This window comes from Kryptolebias marmoratus, linkage group LG22 (genome assembly GCF_001649575.2).
Source record: "Kryptolebias marmoratus isolate JLee-2015 linkage group LG22, ASM164957v2, whole genome shotgun sequence".
Taxonomy (NCBI): Eukaryota; Metazoa; Chordata; class Actinopteri; order Cyprinodontiformes; family Rivulidae; genus Kryptolebias; species Kryptolebias marmoratus.
The window spans coordinates 1,848,146-1,866,202 of record NC_051451.1 but is presented as its reverse complement, the minus strand read 5'-3'; the positions used below and the strand labels follow the sequence as shown (position 1 = coordinate 1,866,202).

Below are 18,057 nucleotides of genomic sequence, written 5' to 3'. Positions count from 1 at the left end.
TGGATGGATGGATGGATGGATGGATGGATGGATGGATGGATGGATGGATGGATGGATGGATGGATGGACAGACGGATGGATCTACGTACCTGTGAGGTATGTATTGTGTGATGAATTGATGAAATAGTGGGACAGAGGGAAGCTCATGTCTTCAGACTGGTCCAGTTTCTCCGGTGGGATGACTCCGTTCTCATCACTGGACAGATAACTGGAAAAAGCCTGCAGAGATATGACACCTGACAACATGCATACACAAACACCGTATCATACAACACAGGTGAGACACATCATATTTCACTGCAACAAAAGTTAACACAAACCACTTTTAATCCTTCCAATTTTGATATTTTTGTCAAACATTAAGAGTAACAGTAAATAATACTGCCCAGTATGTACCCAGTACCAATACAGACAGGGCTGTATTATGAAGTACTTAACCAGTATGTGTTGAGTAAATACCATATAAGTACCAGGTACATACCAGGCATGTACCAGACATTTACTTGATATGTACCAGGTATGTACACATTATGTGTCCTGTAAATACCAGGTATGTATCAAACATATATCTGATACTACCAACAAGGTACATACACAGTATGAACCTTATCAAACTAAGTAAACTAAGGGTACCTTAAAGTACCAGATACATAGCAGCTGTAAGACTTATTCCCCTGTACCTATGGGGTACATACCTGTTACTTATAAGGCATGCACATGGTACTTACGGGGCACTTACCGAGTACATACTTGTTATGTACTGAGAAAAGGCCCGGTGGCTGGTACAGCCCGGTCCCTGCAGGGACCAGGCTGTATTATGTACTGCTTACAACTTTCCCTATTTTTGAGCAAAAATATCTTCTAAAAATGTACATGAACACTTTTCAATGTGCAGAATGTAGCGACACCTAGTGGCACAAACTGCCAACTGCAACCAAACACCTTTAACTTCACTGAAACAGCAATGGTTGTGTTTGTGAGCACCTTGCTTTAGTTGTGCTTGGTCTTGTTGGTACCTCTCCATCAGAGAGTGTGTCTGTGTAGGACGAAGAGGAGGGTAGAGGATTTCATTGAGCCTTGGGTCTCTCTGCTTGTTGTTGATGAATTCTGTCATCTGATCCACTGATATTGTCCCGCCGTCACCTCCTCTGCAGAACACATAAGAGTCAGGGCAGAAGTAAATGATTTTAACTTATAAACAACTCAAGTACCAAAATGCAGAAAGGCTAAAACCTGCCCAGGTTCTTGTTTATAATATCTAAAAAGAGACTTATTTTAAAAGTTAATAAACTGACCTTTCTTTTTGAACACTAAAGCATAATGTTTTTAAACAAATAGCCTGAATTTATAATAGTGCTGTGATGAATACCATTTGTTGTTTTTAATTAAAATATTTATAAATACAGGCTATTTCAATAAGACAGTTGTCAGTCATTGTCTTTTACATATAATAATAAAATTAAACAGCCTAACTATTTTTGACAAAATGCTGCAGGTAGAAATTTTATCCTCTTTTCTAGAAACTACTAATGTTGCCAATGTCAGCATTTTATTAACAAATCAACTGAGGAACTTAATGTTTTATTATTATTACTCTCAAACTGACTCTATATAAAACAAAAGAAAAAAGAATATTGCACCAGAGAGCCTGTTTCTATAACTTATTCTGCTGATAAATCAAACAGCAGATGAATCGAGTTATTGGAGCCCTGTAAACAGCTCCTTTCTTAGCGTCTTCAACCTTACAGATGTTTAAATGAGGCAGCTGTATTTCTGCAGATTCTTTCTTCTTACTGTATTTTGAAGATGTTGTTGAGCTCAGGACGAGGACACAGACTGTCCAAGAAGTTCCGGTAAACGTCCTGAGTGAAGTCCTCCAGTTTAATACTGTCGCCCTACAAAAACAGGAAATGGACATAAAGACTTATAATTGTGTGTAGAAGAAGCTTTTGTCGAATGGCTCCCCATGCATCCAACTTGCCAGAAAAAAAAAGCTGAAATCTTTAGAAATGCAATTTTGCCAGGCGTGAGTGATTTGTGTGCAGATAATCATGGTCCTGCACCACTGCTATTTACTGGCTGCTTGAAAACCTTAATGACTCACACATTTGAACTCATTTCACCTCCTTCTGTCATGCTTGACAAAAGCACGAATGAAAGGCTTCACCAGCATAAAGAAAACAGAAAAAAGACGAGTGTGTGTTACAGAAGATTTCCAAACTAAATGAAAAACTTATTCATGGCATATTCTAACAAGATACACTCAATCCCTGTTTCCAGAAATGTTGCATTGCTGTGCAAACTAAATTATAAAGGCAACAAAAATATATATTTATTTTCAACTAAAAGTGGGACAAAGACAAAGCAGGTTTATCTGAAAATATAATCTCATTCAGAATTTGATGCTATCAACTTGTTTTAAAAACACCGGTGCATGTTTAACACTGTATCGTCTCTTATTTAATAAAATTCTGTAAGCATAGTGAACCGTGCCGTAGTTTTGAAAGGGAAATATTTTCTAGGTTTGGCTTCAAAACTAGAAAATAAGTTTACACTCCATAGCATTTATTGTGACTTCGCACTCACGTTACATTTAACTTTTCAACCCCCCTTTTGCCTCAAAGTTTAACTTGTTCAATTTAATCTGATTTAAGACACTCAAAGTATTTTAGTGCAGTAATTACTTTTGGACCAAAAAACCCAAAACATTGACATCCTGGCTCTAAGCAACGGTGGGATCAGCCAGTCTAGACTTGGAGGGACGAACGTCTCCTGCTGCTCTGCTCTGACTGTGTGAGGACGGGGACACCACCTGTGGGACGGAGGAGGGACTCACTGCTCATTCAGAAGAGTATATGCTCTCCTGTCAACAGGACAGAAAGTCCCTTGATTAGTTGATCCCTGCCTCAGCCTGCTGTGTACCAACCATGTTTCTGATTTATTCCACTGGTAAACACTTTAGAATGAAGATGGGCAGAAATGGACCTTTTTTTAAATAATTATTTATTATTAGCGTGGTTGGACCTGGGCATGTTTTCTGTCAGATGTATCAAAATATAGCTTTTGTGCCATAGAGACAAGTTTGAGACACCTACAACAACTCAGAGACTATTTTGAGAGAAAATTTGTTGCACAAACTTTTGGAACATGAGAGGACTGTGAGCCTCTGTGACTCAGGCAAGGACCTAGAGACCATCCTGCGATTGTTCCGAGAAGACATGGGATGATGTCCCTGCACTGAGCAGTGTACAAGAAGAATCACTAAAATGATCCCTGTTGCTGCAGAAAAGCTTCAAAATGAATCAAAAGCATTGACCTCCTGCTGCACGCGACTCGGCCCCAGGCAGAGAAGTGGATTGATCCGAAACTGATAAAACCTGAAACATGGTCTGACCCTGAGCTGCTGACAGGAAATGGGTTCAAACTGCAGTTTGATGAAACAAGAAACAAACCTGAACCTGTTGAACACTGACACAGACACACAGCTTGACTAGGTGTTACAGACTAACAGTGACCTTCTACACCGATAAGTAAAGCAAGAATTTGTTAAAAGTGCAAAGCCTATCAACTTTAGACCAGCTGTTTCTCCTGAACCAGCACTAAATAAACTAGTATTGGTAGCTAGTGTTGACAGCCATTTCTAATAATCCAAGCTTGTGTTTACCCGTCCGTAAGGCAGCTTGCAGCTCTCCAGGGCATTCTCCACTCTCTTTCTGTCTGTTGAAAACAGTCGAACAAAGCTGGAACAGACAGACATCTTTAGTTAATACACTCCACTAAACCATTCAAACCAACATTTATGCTTCCGAAAATTTTACTTATTCTAAACAAAACTAAAATGAAATCTTAAGGGTTGTGGTTTTAGGACCTGAGCATCTTAGGAACAAACTTTGCCGCCTTTCACTTCCTCTGGATGACATTAATCTGGCCTCCAGTTCTAATTTAAAGAACCGTGGTAATGTTTTTCATCAGGACATGTTTTTAACCCCCACATTAAAAATGTTACCAGGACCACTTTCTTCCACCTGAACAGTATCAGTAAAATTTAAAACATCTTGTTCCAAAATGATGCAGAAAAACTGCTCCATGCATTCATCACATCTAGACTGGACTGTTGTAATTCTTTATTATCTGGGTGTTTAAAAACCTCCTTAAAAAGTCTCCAGTTGATCCAAAATGCTGCTGTTAGAGTTCTGATGAGAGATCAGATTTCTCCAGTTTTAGCTTCTCTCCGTTGGCTTCCTGTCAAATTCAGAATAGATTTTAAAATCTTACATCTAACACACAAAGCTCTCATCAACCAAGCTCCATCTTAGATTAAAGATCTTATTGGTCCATATTTTCCTAACAGAGAACTTTGCTCTCAGACTGCAGGTTTACTTGTGGTTCCTGGAGTTTCTAAAAGTAGAACAGGAGGCAGAGCTTTCAGTTCTCAGGCTCCAACTTCCAGTTTCTGTCTGTGAGGCTGACACCCTGTCTTCTTTCAGGACTGGACTTAAGACTTTCCTTTTTGATCAATCCTATAGTTAGGGTTGGGTTTCCTGAGTTATCCCTTAGTTCTGCTGCTGTAGGCTCAGACTGCTGGAGGACAAACTGACCACATTTCCTCACTCTGCTGCTGTCTTCACCTGCTTTGTTTGTCTTTCTATAAAAACTGAGATTTTGCTGGAGGTTTCTTCTTGTTGAAGCCTTTTGTTGTTGTTGAGTCTGTCACTAATGTCCTGCTCAGGATGGAGGTCAACCCAATCTGCTGGTTTCCTTAGATAACTTTTTACAAACGGTCATTTCTCATTGTACGTATGTGAATGTATTGTATTATAATTGGATTGAACTGTCTATATTTTGATATATAATTGAAACTGAGATGACTTTTCTTCTGAATCGGTGCTAAATAAAGAAACTGGACTGAATTCAGTTGAAATCTATTCTGTTTTAATAAAGTCTCCTGGTCTGACAAATGTTTCTGTGTATGTTTCTCTTAAAGCTTCTCTTATAAACTTCCTTCCTAAAACTTCCTCTAATATCAGCTGACCTTAATTCTGCTCTCAGTTTGCTTTCCTTCATAAATGTATAATCCACCTCCTGCTCTGGTTGATTACCAGGTCAGAGCTGAATTAGGCACCTTCATGAATCATGTCCCTGTTTTTGCTTTCCCAAGTGCACGTGAAATTAACTTAGCAAGGGACGAGAAAGAGCAAAGTTTAAGTTTGTGAGAGTCTCTGCAGATTTCTTCAGGCTATTTCTTCCCTTTAGCAAGCAGCTGCTGTAACATGTGCCTCAAAGATGGAAGCACTGGTTGAAAATAAGGAGGGTAATTATTAGCAGGAACTCACTTTTTGACAGGAATCCTTCCTTCTGCGTTGGGCTGAAGAGTTAACCTGACGTACCTGAAGCACAAACAACCAAACTTCAAAAGGCCACCTGGAAAACAGGTTTTACAATAAAAAATTCCAATAAATAAATAAATCCCTATTTTCCTTCCAATTATATGTTGGGAAACGTTGATCTTAAACTGTTGGAATATTTACTGAGGCAGTTGTTCACAAAGTGGTGAATCTCGCCTGATCCTTGCTTGTGACCAACTGAGCCTATCAGGGATGCTCCCTTTATCCTCACCTGTTCCAAACAACCTGCTCACCTGTGGAATCATCCAAACAGGTGGTTTGAGCTTTCCCAGGCTGTTGTTGCCTCTGGCCCAGCTTTTTTGGAATGTTTTGCAGGTATCAAATTCAAAATGAGTGAATATTTGAAAAAAACACCAATAAAGATTATCAGTGTGAAAAATTAAATGTCTTGTCTTTATAGTTTATCCAATTAAATATATATTTTATTTTTGTTTCACACAACGTCCCAACTTCATTGGAAATAGAGTAGGCCATGTTGTTCACAACTACTGTAGAAAACATTTGACTTTATTTAGGAAACAAGATGATTTTACCATTTTGGAGATCAAAGAGAGAAAATAATTTAAATTACAAATCAAATCTAAATCATTTAAAAAGCCAAGAGCTGAAAACAATCCCATATTAACCCAACAGTTCATATTTCTATTTTTATTAGTTGTCCCTCTCACTAGTGATTCTGTAGAGACATAAGTATGAACTATTTAAATAATAAACTATAAAGTTCTCTATGATAATGTGTCTGTAACCCATCCTGAACTTTAGATATTTTTTAGTATAAAATATTATCTTGCTTCTAATCGGGTCAATATTTAGACCCCAGAAAATCCAGATGTGTAATAAAATCCAAACTCTCTGACTTTCTTCCCCTTCATGATGTTGACTGAAGGTCCAAACATCTGCTTACCTTAGTCATCCAAACTGTGGGTGACAGAAGACAGGATGTGAGTCTGTCAGCCACTGTAAATATCTACATGATAACTTTAATTATCCTGTTGTTTTTATTGTCTGCGTTGGGATTCCTTTGTGCCGTACTATACAAACTGTATGTACTACCTACAGTCAAGACAGCATCACTGATCAGAATACATTTGTAGTCATTTATTAGTTTGCATGCGCTCTTCTTGGATGTAGGTTTTTTCCCAGGTTCTCAGGTTTCAACCCACAGTCTGTAAACTTATATTTTAATCTGGTCTGAGGTGTGAGTTTGTGCGTGGTGGGTTGTCTGTCTCTGCGTAGCCCTCTTTCCAGGGTTTATTCCACATCTCGCCTGTTGACTGATCATCACCAGAAGAGGATTAAGACTTCAGAAAGTGAGTAAACCGATGGATGGATTTTAAAGCAAACAGATGTAGTCAAAGGTTTCCATCCACTCACCATGAATGTTACATTAATTTACTTCTTTTAATGATTTTTTACAATTTATTCTACAACATACGGCACAACTGGAACGAGTTTTAAAACCAAAATCTGGGTGCACAGGTTTGAATTTATTGCGTAACTTTAACTTGTTTATGGCTACAAAAAAGCTTGCATTGAGGGAAGCTAAGGGAAGTTTAATCTAAATATGAGTGGGCTGCTGGGCTATATTTGAGCAGAAAGCTGTCAATAAATTCAAACTTGTACATCAACTCTTTTTTTAAAGAAATTCACTGAAGTTGTAAGTTCATCATCCCACCCTGGGGAAAGAACTGCTTTAAACTGCACTACACTACGGACCTGCTGACGACAGTGACATTAAATTAGCCTTGCCATTACAAAGTGTTGACATATTGTGGATTCTTACCAACCTCTTACGTTTGCTGTATTTACCTACAACTTTGATTGTTTTATTATTTGAAGATCACGCTGTAATAGTTCACTGCAAAGTGTTGTGTGCACAGATGGAGAAGAAGATGGAGAGAGGTGGAGGTCAAAAATCACAAGAGGAGAGCAAAGAAAAACAAGACAAAGAGAGGGAGCAAGAGGAGCAATCGTCTAAATGTTTAGTTGAAATAAAAGAAAGCTTTCTATTCAAATTATACTTATACCCTTTTCAAGAATGACTAGTTTTATTTTTGAAAATTATTTTACGATGACCCCTAAAGGTCAGATCCTAGAATCGCCCTGCCTTCAAGAAATGTAAGTTTCATTTTTATTTGTTTTCTTGAAACTGTTCAGTGACAGTTGCCATCTTGAAAGCGTCCCCTCCCATCAGGGCTGACATGTTTCATGGCAGGACGGAGTTAAACCCTCAGAACAGCTGACACCAACCAGGTTTACACATCCATGTGGGCTCCATCACATCTCCTCCTGCCTTCTTCACAACCACCCTGAAGGCTTGTCAGCATGGACTTATAAAGAGAATATGTGTGTGTGTGTGTGTGTGTGTGAGGACTCACGCTTTCAGCAGACTGTGGTCTCTGTTGAGATTGTAGCTCAACAGGTTGGAAGACAGAGAAAACAGGTTCTCACACCACAACTGCAACAACACACACTTCATCGTCATCATCATCATCATCATCATCGTCATCATCATCATCATCATCATCATCATCGTCATCATCATCATCATCACCATCATCATCATCATCGTCATCATCATCATCATCATCATCATCATCGTCATCATCATCATCATCACCATCATCATCATCATCGTCATCATCATCATCATCATCATCAGCATCATCATCTGTCTTTGCCACTTGGGGCAGTAATGAGCTTATCACCTTGGCTTCGTCCTCCTGTGAAGCAATGAAGTTCAGTGGGGTTACGTTTACAACGTCCGAGGCCGTAACCACGGTAACCATGCGGTTCTCCAGCCGTCCAACAAGGTTCCCGACATCGAGCAGCTCCCGCAGCTTAGCTTCCTGTTGGATGCCACAAAATGAACATTCAAGTTAGAGGCAGCCCAACATAAGACAAACGAGGTTAGGGTAAAACATGTCTTTATGTTAAAACTTTAGCTACTCTTTGGTTTATTATAGCAACTCTTTTCCTAATGTTAGCAATTTTAACTTCTGTTTTGCTTGTTTTAGTTACTGTTCTGCTGATTTAAACTTCTGTTTTGTTGCTTTGAGCTACTTCAATTAGAAATTCTTTTAACTTTCATGTATATTTTTTTGTAACAGATCTTGTTCCCCAGTTGAAATGTAAAGCATAAATGTCTCAGTAAAGATGAGAAAAGTTTTGATAGGAATTATCATGATTTTTTAAGAAAATTATACTAATAATAATCTGTTTAAATTTGACATCTAAAGGAACCCTGAAAGATGCTATTAGTTGTTAATAGAAAATCATTGTCTTAAATAAATCACTGGTTTATCAGAAATATTAGTCGACCAAATTCTCAGAAATGTTTGTGAACTTCCAGCAAACCTCTTAAAAACAGACAGAAATATTTTTAAAAAATATCGCTTAAAAATGCTTTTAAAAATAGCCAATAACAAAAGCATTTAAAGGCCTATCATTTCTGCATTTCGCCCCTCACCTTTCATGCCAAACTAAGATCATCTTTCTTTAATTTGAGACATGATGGAGATGTTTCTGTTTGGGATCAGTTGGCTGTGGTGTCCATTTTGAATTGGATCGACTCCATCAGTTGCAGATGTACATCCAATAATTACTTTCTGAAAGTTTCATTAAAACCAGTTGAGTGGTTCATAAAATATTTTGCTAACAGACATTGTTGACTCAAATAATTATAGACAAAGTTTAAAGCAATCTGTTAGCACTTATTACATATTTGTTGTGTATAACCCTAAGCTGCTACTTCATCATATTTTAGCACAATATGTGTATGACTTGCTAAGATATGACCATTTTTCCTTTTTTTTTTTTCTTAAGTTGGCTGGTTAATTGTGGCATTGAGTTTATTATAAAAATTAATTTATTTGTAGATGTACATCCAATGATTACGTTCACAAAATTTTATTAAAATCCAGCCACTGATTCATGAGATATTTTGCTAACAAACAATCAAACACACATAGATAAAAATTATACATATATAACAAATAATGTAAGAGACCAGCTGACATGTCAGGTTAAGAAAATTTGAAGCTGAATTTAACAAACTAGAATCCAAGATACAAGAAGAAATGAGAACATAATTTTTCCACTTCATTTAAGCAGAAACCACTAAGAGGTCACTACCAGGCCATGTATAAACCTGAGGCCTCTCCAAAGGTCAAGGGTCATTATGAGGTGAGTGAAGTCAGTACCTTTGCTGTTTTGGTGCTTCTCCCCGTTCTGACATCCTTCACGAAGGTTAGGTCCAACAGTTCTGTGTCCTGCTGGAGGGAAAGACACAGATTCAGTTTTTATCCTTGTGTTCAACTCACCTGGAGAAAAAATATGGATTTCTACGAACAAAACAAAAAGTCAACTACATGAATTAAACTAAAACCTAGCTAGCTAAAAGTAGCAAAATACCAGCGAAAAACTAAAAGTAGCGAAAGGCTAGCTAAAAGCTAAAAATAACAAAATGTTAGCTAGGAGTTAAAAGCAGTAAAAGGTTAACAAAAAAGAGGCAAGAAAGTAAAAGAGCAAAAGGGCTTGTTAAAAGCAGCATGAGACTAGCTAAAGCTAAAGAAGTGAAAAGCTAACTAAAAGCTAAAGGTTAATGAAAGCTAAAAGTAGAGAAGGGCTAGCTAGAAGCTACAAGTAGAGTGCAGCTAAAAGCAAAAAGTATCAAATGGTTGATACTTTTTGCTTTTAGCTACTGTTTTTCTACTTTAAGCATTTAGTTAGCCTTTTGTAACTTTTAGCTTCAAGCTAGGCTTTTGTTCATTCTACCTAGCTTTTTTCTATCTCAGCATCTACATAGCATATTGCTACTTTTAGCTATCATTTTCCTTCTCTTAGCTTACCTCTTATTACTTTTAATATTTAGCTAGGATTTTGTTGCTTTTAGCAAGCCATTTGCTTTTTTAGCTACTTTTAGCTTTTAGTTAGTTTTTTGCAAAGCTTAGATTTAGCTAGTGTTTCTCTTCTTTTATTGTTTATCAACTGCTGCTTTTAGCTTTTAGCTAGTGTTGTACTACTTTTAGCTTTAATGGCTCAATTTCAGCTTCTTCAGCAAAGTCATTCAGCACTCAGCGTTATTTCGTTTGCTCATCTTTAATTCTCTAGTTTCTAGAAAATGGTTTCTATTTTGCGTATTTCTACAACCTAAACATTAATAAGTGAAGTTTGTGATCAGTAAGGTTTGTTGCTTGTTGATCACATTAGCCTGAGACCATCTTGTCATTTTGTTGTTGTGTGTCTTTAACCTTGTTCTGGTCGGTCCAGTAGAGGTAAAATCCATGAGGATCTACGTGTAGAGTCACTGGAGTAACAGTGGATAAATCCTGCAAAGATAAATGGAACCAATGAAAAACATTAGACAATCTGTACAAGTGCAGCAAACCATCAACCGTCCTCCAGCATCATTTGGTTTTTGTTTTAATATCCTAACATCGCTGTTTACTTGTCTGTCAAGGTTATGTTTTCGACAGTGTTGGTTGGTTTGTCCATCCATCCCTCCATCGATTACTTAAAAACTAATGAACAGATTTTCATGAAATTTTAAGGCAATGTTGGGGTTGTCACAACAAACAATTGAATAAATTTGATGGTTATCAAGATTGCAATCTAGATGGCACCATTTTTTAATAACGCTATGGCCTTGGCGGAGGTTTGCGCTCTCTGAGTGCTTCTAGTTTTAGGAATAAACTTCATTTCTCACTTCAGTTGAGGAAACATTTGGTTTTTGCTCATTTTTGGGTCATGGTATTCTACTCTCGGGCCTCACAGTGGTGCAGTGTTTAGTGCTGCTGACTCACAACCAGAAGGTTGCAGGTTCACCTTCCACCTGAGGCCATTCTGGGTGGAGTTTGCATGTTCTCCCTGTGCAGGTGCAGGTTTGACTCTGGGTACAGACTAAAAACCTGCATGTTAGGTTAACTGGTAGCTCTAAATTGTCTGTAGGTGTGAGTGAGAGCGTGGATCGTCAGTTCTCTGTATGTTGCTGCTTAAAGCAACCAATGAGATGGTTTTTATAGCCAAGGAGGTCATATTTTCCTTAGTGTTGGTTGGTTTGTTCATCCATATCTCTGTCTGTTTGCAGGAACAAACAGTTAAAAACTAAAGAACAGGTTTTGATGAATTTTTCAGGAAATTTTGGGGTTGTCACAACAAACAAGCGATCTCAGTTTTGGTGGTGAACCGGATCACAATCTGGGTCCTAACCTTTTTAATGACCGTTTGGCCTTGGAGGAGGCTTGCCCTCTCTGAGGACTTCTCACTTTAACCCTCTCAGGCTCAAATTAAGTTTTAGTAACAGGAAAAATCAGATATGTTGTTGCAACACCTGCCTTGAGAGGGTTAATGTAGTTTGATTATTGTTCCCAGACTGTAGAAGATTAAAAAAGTGCACAGTTGATATAAAATATACATATGAAAATATTTGACTTCAGTCTGTTTAAGGCTGTAAATTCTGTTGCATGTTTGAAAAGCTTGTGTAGTTTTACTTTTCAAGCCGTCTGGCTCCAGGTGTATAAAACGAGACAAAGCTCAGAAAATGGGTAACCTGAGACCTGGTTGTCACCCGTTGCTGTAGAAACAAACTTCTTGTAGTTTTTCTTTTTTAAAGCTCAGTATTTTATGTCCCGTCGAGTAGATTCTGTGTAAATCTTCAAACGGTGATATTAAAGGGTTCGAGCATACTGATTTACACGCACACACATTCTTGTTTTCTTTTTTGGTCATACACATCAGATGTGTTTAGGTGGTGGTAACCATGCCAGTTACCATAGCGACCGGACTGCAAATTTTTCATTGTCAAGGCTATTTACTTCAGCATACCAACACACACTCTGCAAACATCTACAATTATGTGTCTGATTGAGCATCGAAGGCCAGTCAAATAGCTGTGCATGTGTGTGTGTGTTTTACACCTATCTGCATGAACACACACAGCAGAGATGCCAGTGGATTCTGCACCAACAGGTGGCAAAACAGCAACACACACAGTTTCTCTGGCATTTGATCCACAGGTAATCTCTGCCAGATCATCAGTAAACAAGCCTGACGACTCGTGTTTTCTTCTTCCTTCTCATTTTCTCACACACAAATTAGTTCAGCCGGATTGAATCCAGTGAAATTTATCACAAGTTGATTTTTTTAAAATTAAAACAAAGCAAGAAAAAAAAAAAAAGAAGAAGCATTTTAGCTCTCTAACAGAATGACACCTCACCTCATCCCATTTAATGAAGTTGCTTCCATTCCTCAGGGTGTGTGAGACCGAGGGAGGCTGGAGTTTCAAGGCATGGACCCCCGGCTGAGCACTCGCCATAGCTTCACACACACACACACACACACACACTGGAGATGCTCAGAGTCTAATACCAGGATGCTGGAGCTCAGTCATCTCTGAACTCAAACTCCTCAGAAGTCAGCAGCATCCCCTCTTCTTCTTAGTCTGTCTGTCTGCTCACTTTCAGTTCTTCTTCTGCACTCTCCTCCTCTTCGGCTTTCTTCTTCTCCTGTGCCTCCTTCCTCACACCTCTCTCCTCTTATCTCTGCCTCCCTCTGCTCGTCTCTCCTCCTCTCCTCTGTTGGTGCTGCATCTCGCAGAGAGACAGACTGAAACAGATGCCTTCGTGGGAGACAGGATGCATGCGTGCGAGTGAGTTTGTGTGTGTGCGCATGCATGCGCTGCCTCCACAAATTGACTCATCTGTGACATGCGCACAATGGCAGCTTCCCACAGATGGGGGAGGGATAAAAGAAAAAGAGCAAGAGCAACAGGAAGAGAGGAAAGAAAGAATAAAATTAAAGGCCTAGCCTGCCGTGAAGGAACGCAGATTGCCCGCTGCCTTTCATGCCAGAGTTGTAGAGGAACACCGTCTCATGAAGAAAAATGCCTGTTTTGGTCAAACCTTGGAAACAGCATGATATGGCAGCATGCAGCACTCAGAGTTTGTGCTGGGAACGACTCTCAACTACGAAGATGTCAAATTTGAGCTTAATATCCAAAATATTGACTGTGTTACAGCCACCTTTGTGTTGGCTGATGTGGATTAGCTGTGGCAGCCATCTTGAGTTGGACTGACTCTAAAGTTACTCAGTTGTAAACGTGCATCCCATAATTACTTTCTAAGACTTTCAGTAAAATCTGTCTAGTGGTTCAGGAGATATTTTGCTAACAAACAAACAGGGTTGACTCTGAAAGTTAAGGCTACAGTTTTAGGCTAGATATCAGGAGACTCTGAGCTTCTACCACACTAATTTAGTGTTAGCACAATATCTGTAAAACTGACAGAGTGACGGTCATTTTTGGGGATGCTAATATCGCTTTGCTGCGGTGGCCATCTTGAATCAGGTTGATGCTGTCAACCCAGTGATTCCTTTTTTTTTTTTTCATGTTTTCAATGATTTGTGAGATATTTTGCTAAAGGTGCAGACAAGCAAACACACACACACACACACACACACACACACACCTACACACACACACACACACATACACACACGTTATGTCTCTCTATCTTTGCAGGGACTTTCCATTGCCTTCCATTCATTTCTACACCCTAACTACAGCCTAACCCTGACCCTTACTCTAACCCTAACTATTACCAGTACATAGCTAACCCTAAACCAAACCTTAGTCCTAAACCTAACCCCTAACCCAAAAACATAATTTCTTATGTTGGTCCTCACAAGGTAGTATATGTTAGGAAATTGTCCCCACAATGTATCAAATACAAGTCCACACACACACACACACACACACATGGGCAGTAGCCTCCCCTCTTCACCTTTGGCGGCGGGAGATAAAAAGAGAAGGACAAAGAACCAGGCTCCACTAACAGCAGTTCTGCTCAGATCTGTAGAGCTCACAGCCATATGTGCTTTTATTCCCACAGGCATTAATCTGGTCCAATACCCGTCTCCTCTCCTGAAATGCTCTCAGTCATGTTTTCAAACCACCATGCAAGAATTTGATTCCTGTTGTCCTGTTGAACATTAGGAGGTAGGAGCTGCCATGAGTCAGCCCAGTGGTTTTAAGTACCATAAATAAATAAACAACCCGACTATAGCAGGTTGGGAAAGTATTCATCCCTGTTAGTCTTCCTCCTGTTGCCTTACAACATGGCTGTGTCTGCAGTCACACTAATGTTCTCCTGTTTAGAGGTTCTTCAGCACCTAACTACTTCATCTATTTTAGCCATTCAGGTATCATAACGCTCAGCTCATTCAGGAGATGTGTGCTATGAAAGGGAATTTTTCATTTTATCTATTTTTAGCTTTTAACCTCTTGTTTTTCTAATTTTACTTTGTATCAACTCTGTAGCTAATTTTAGCAGTTTGCTAATGTTTTTAGCAGTCATTCAGCACTCAGCATTCCTACTGCAATTTAGCAGAAAATACAGTATTTTGTAGTTGGATTTTTTGTTTGTTTATAAGTAATAATGCTACAAAATATAATTATAAAGCCAACCTTTGAGGCACCAAAGTGAGGCAGTAACTGAGCATCATCTGAAGGATGTGATGCAGTGAGGACTTCCAGGCTGTGCAGCTGCCTCAACAACAGTAAACAGATTCATTAACAAGGAGAAGATCAGTGGAGACTCACAGCAACTTCACAGAAAGTTAAAGAACTGGGTTAACCTCAGAGAGGTTTTCATTCATTTAAAACCACGTCTGTGACACATTTAATGTGGAGAGCTCCACCTCACCGCGCCTGAAATCTCACATCTGTGTGGAGCGTGACCACTCCAATAATGATTCCTAAACAATCAGAGGTCTTTGTGGCCAGTTCACAGGAACTGGACTGTTAAACTTTGCCATTAACTCTGTCTGTTTGGATTCTAATGACATTTTCAAAAAGCTAATTTTGGATTCACCTTTACAACTGGAGCTAACACCATTCAAGATGCCTACCTCTGCCAACTGACCTTAGGAAACACATTGTGTGATATTTTTACTTAAAACTTTGGCATTAACTGTTGCTGTCAACTCTGTTCATTAGTAAAATTATCTTCTAGATGAACCAATGGACAGATATAATAAAACTCAGTTATCATCTACAACCCATTAACATCTGGAGTCAACCTAATTCAAGATGGCCACTACAACTAATTAAAATTAGCCAGTAACTGAGAGGCAGTAACTGAGAGTCATCTGAGTGTTAACACATCTTACTAGATCTCACGATATTATACGAGACGGGGCATTAGGTGATTTACAAGGTCTGACCAAAACATTTACAACTCCATTAGCTAATAACTCTGCCATGAAAGGCAGTGGGAGACATGCAATCTTTCAAGCAATGCCAGGCCTTTAATTGTATTGTAAAGAATTACGAGTTAAGTACTGAGAGTGAAGGTACAGTGAGGAGCTGCGAACAGATGAATCAGATTTTCATGTTTACAAACACAACTAATTATAGCAGAGGACAGAGAGCAGAGTGGGCGAGACACTCTGTTTTAAATACACGAGTCCTGAAAGGATGTAAACTCAATAAAAAACAGACAAACAAGTGGTTCCGGTGGAGTGATGAGTGAGCGTGTGAGCAGAATGAGGACATTTAAGGACACCACCTTGTCTGCGAGCTGCTGCTTGTGTTTGGATTCAGACTCACTTTCTGCAGCTGCAGGAAAAGGTTCAGGAGGTGAGACTCCAAAACAGACAGAAGAAATGACTTCAGATTGGAGTAAAGATAGAGACGATTTGGCCATCTTCATTAATAGTGATGTTTGCTACTCTTAGCTAGCATTCAGCTACTTTTAGCTTCGACCAACCATTCTGCTTTTGCAAGCTTCTAGCTAGCCTTTAGCATCATTTGGCCTTTGGCTGTGTGCTCTGCTTATTTGAGTTTTTAGCTTCCATTTGATACTATCGGCTTTAGGCAAGAAAACTGCTCCTTTTAAATTCTGTTCTTCTGTTCGGCCTCTTTTAGCTTTCAGCTAATGTTCGGCCTCTTTTAGCTTTCAACCAGCTTTTTACTACTTTGGCTTTTAGTCTACATTTGCTCCTTTTAGCCTTTAGCTAGTGTTCTGCTCATTTTGGTTTTACCACCTCAGTTTCAGCCTCGTCTGCAAACGTCAGTGAAGTCATTCAGCGCTCTGCGTTCACAGGAAATGCTAATCTTCTTGTTGAATTTAGAATTTGAAGTTTTACCGCTAAAATTACAATAACAACAAATTCACTTTGTTAAAGTACATCTGACAGGTAAAACAATAATCATGTTTATATTTGTCACCCACCGCTTAAACACAAAGACAGACAGTATGTTTCTGCTTTTGTCTGTTTATATGTGTGTCTGTCTGTTAGCAAAATATCTCATAAATCTCTGGACAAATTTTGATGAAACTTTCAGAAAGTAAAACATATTTATACATCTACAGTTGAGCAACTTTTGGAGTGAGCTTTGCTTTGTTTAAGAAGCGGCCGCAGCCTGACAGTCCTATAACTTAATAAATATTACAAATATTGAGCTAAAATGTGTGTTTGTAGCTGAGACTGATCACTGAGATTGCCAAAAAGCTTTGTTTAAAACTTTGCCATTTACTATTAAGCTCTGCTTGTTTGACATATCTCAGACCACCTGCTGGACTGTAAGGAAACTTTGAGAAAGTTGTTTTTGGATGTAAATCTACAACTGATTAACTGTTGAAGTCACTTCTGTTAATAAACATTTGCTGCAGCTTTCTTTTGATCTCCATAGTTACATTTCTGCAGAGTTTATTGACAGAGTACATTACTTTTTTATGTATTAATTCTTTATATATTATGTAAGTTTAAAGCTTTGTTGATTTTATAGTGTTTGGCATTCATTGTGGAAAACAAAGAAATAACTTTGCTGCATATGGAAGCATGTTTCCTTCCTGTGCACGTGAAAGTAAACTTTCACTGTTGAATATTAGCAGCACAAAAGGGTCATGGATGTAAAACACCCTCATCCAGCCTCACACCTGTGTGTCTTTATACACAAGGCATAAAACTCCAGATTTCACCTGTTTGCTGCTGAAGATCAAACTGTAAGTGAGTGACCTCAAACCTTCCACAGTACATAACACCCAGAAACTGTATGATCAAGTGATAAAACCTACTTTACCAGGCAGCTGCCTCCCACACACTCACACTTTATTGCACAAAAACACACACACACAGGCTCGTGTTGCCATGACACTCAGAGCTGAAACCAAAAACTCATTTATTACCTAAACTCCAAATTTAACATGTCAGTTTGGGCAAAATGCAGATTTAACCAGGAGGATTAGGTGCAGCATTGAAGGAATGCATATCGCCCGCCACCTTTAATGCCCGAGTTTTAGACTAAGATCATCTAATGTTGAGAAATGTAGTCATTTTAGTCAATCCTCGAAGATAACATGATGCTCAGTCTCATTCAGTATTGTGGGATGTGGCGCTCAGAGTATGTGTTGGGAATGACTCTCATCTACTACCACATCAAATCTCACAGTCAAAAAGTAACCATGGGGTTGGTATCTACATCTGTTTAACTTTCAAGATGGCCCCCACAGCCAAAATGAGTGTAGTAAACACAAAGATGCTCCGACTCAGCCAGTTTTACAGATGTGGTAGTAGCTGAGAGTCTTTGACAACACATGCTCTGAGCACCACATCTTTGCTTAAAAGCTTAGTATTAACTGTTACAGTTAAC

At 38.8% G+C, this 18,057-nt stretch overlaps 1 protein-coding gene across 3 annotated transcripts in view; it reads right to left on the bottom strand.

The window, feature by feature from the left end:
- Positions 1-13,062, bottom strand: part of LOC108249750 (1-phosphatidylinositol 4,5-bisphosphate phosphodiesterase beta-1) — a 55,630-nt gene extending 42,568 nt beyond the window's left edge. For 2 of the 3 annotated variants that reach the window (XM_037973368.1, XM_017439326.3), the window contains exons 1-10: positions 12,622-13,062; positions 10,658-10,735; positions 9,608-9,676; positions 8,114-8,254; positions 7,784-7,863; positions 5,334-5,387; positions 3,665-3,740; positions 1,795-1,895; positions 985-1,148; positions 90-236 (exon numbers count right to left, since the gene is read on the bottom strand). In XM_037973368.1, the coding sequence (XP_037829296.1) occupies positions 90-236; positions 985-1,148; positions 1,795-1,895; positions 3,665-3,740; positions 5,334-5,387; positions 7,784-7,863; positions 8,114-8,254; positions 9,608-9,676; positions 10,658-10,735; positions 12,622-12,720 (1,009 nt within the window). In that variant the 5' untranslated portion in view covers positions 12,721-13,062. Of the gene's footprint in view, positions 1-89; positions 237-984; positions 1,149-1,794; positions 1,896-3,664; positions 3,741-5,333; positions 5,388-7,783; positions 7,864-8,113; positions 8,255-9,607; positions 9,680-10,657; positions 10,736-12,621 lie in introns of all 3 variants that reach the window. The other variant, XM_037973367.1, reaches the window with a different exon arrangement.
- Positions 13,063-18,057: the final 4,995 nt, after the last annotated feature.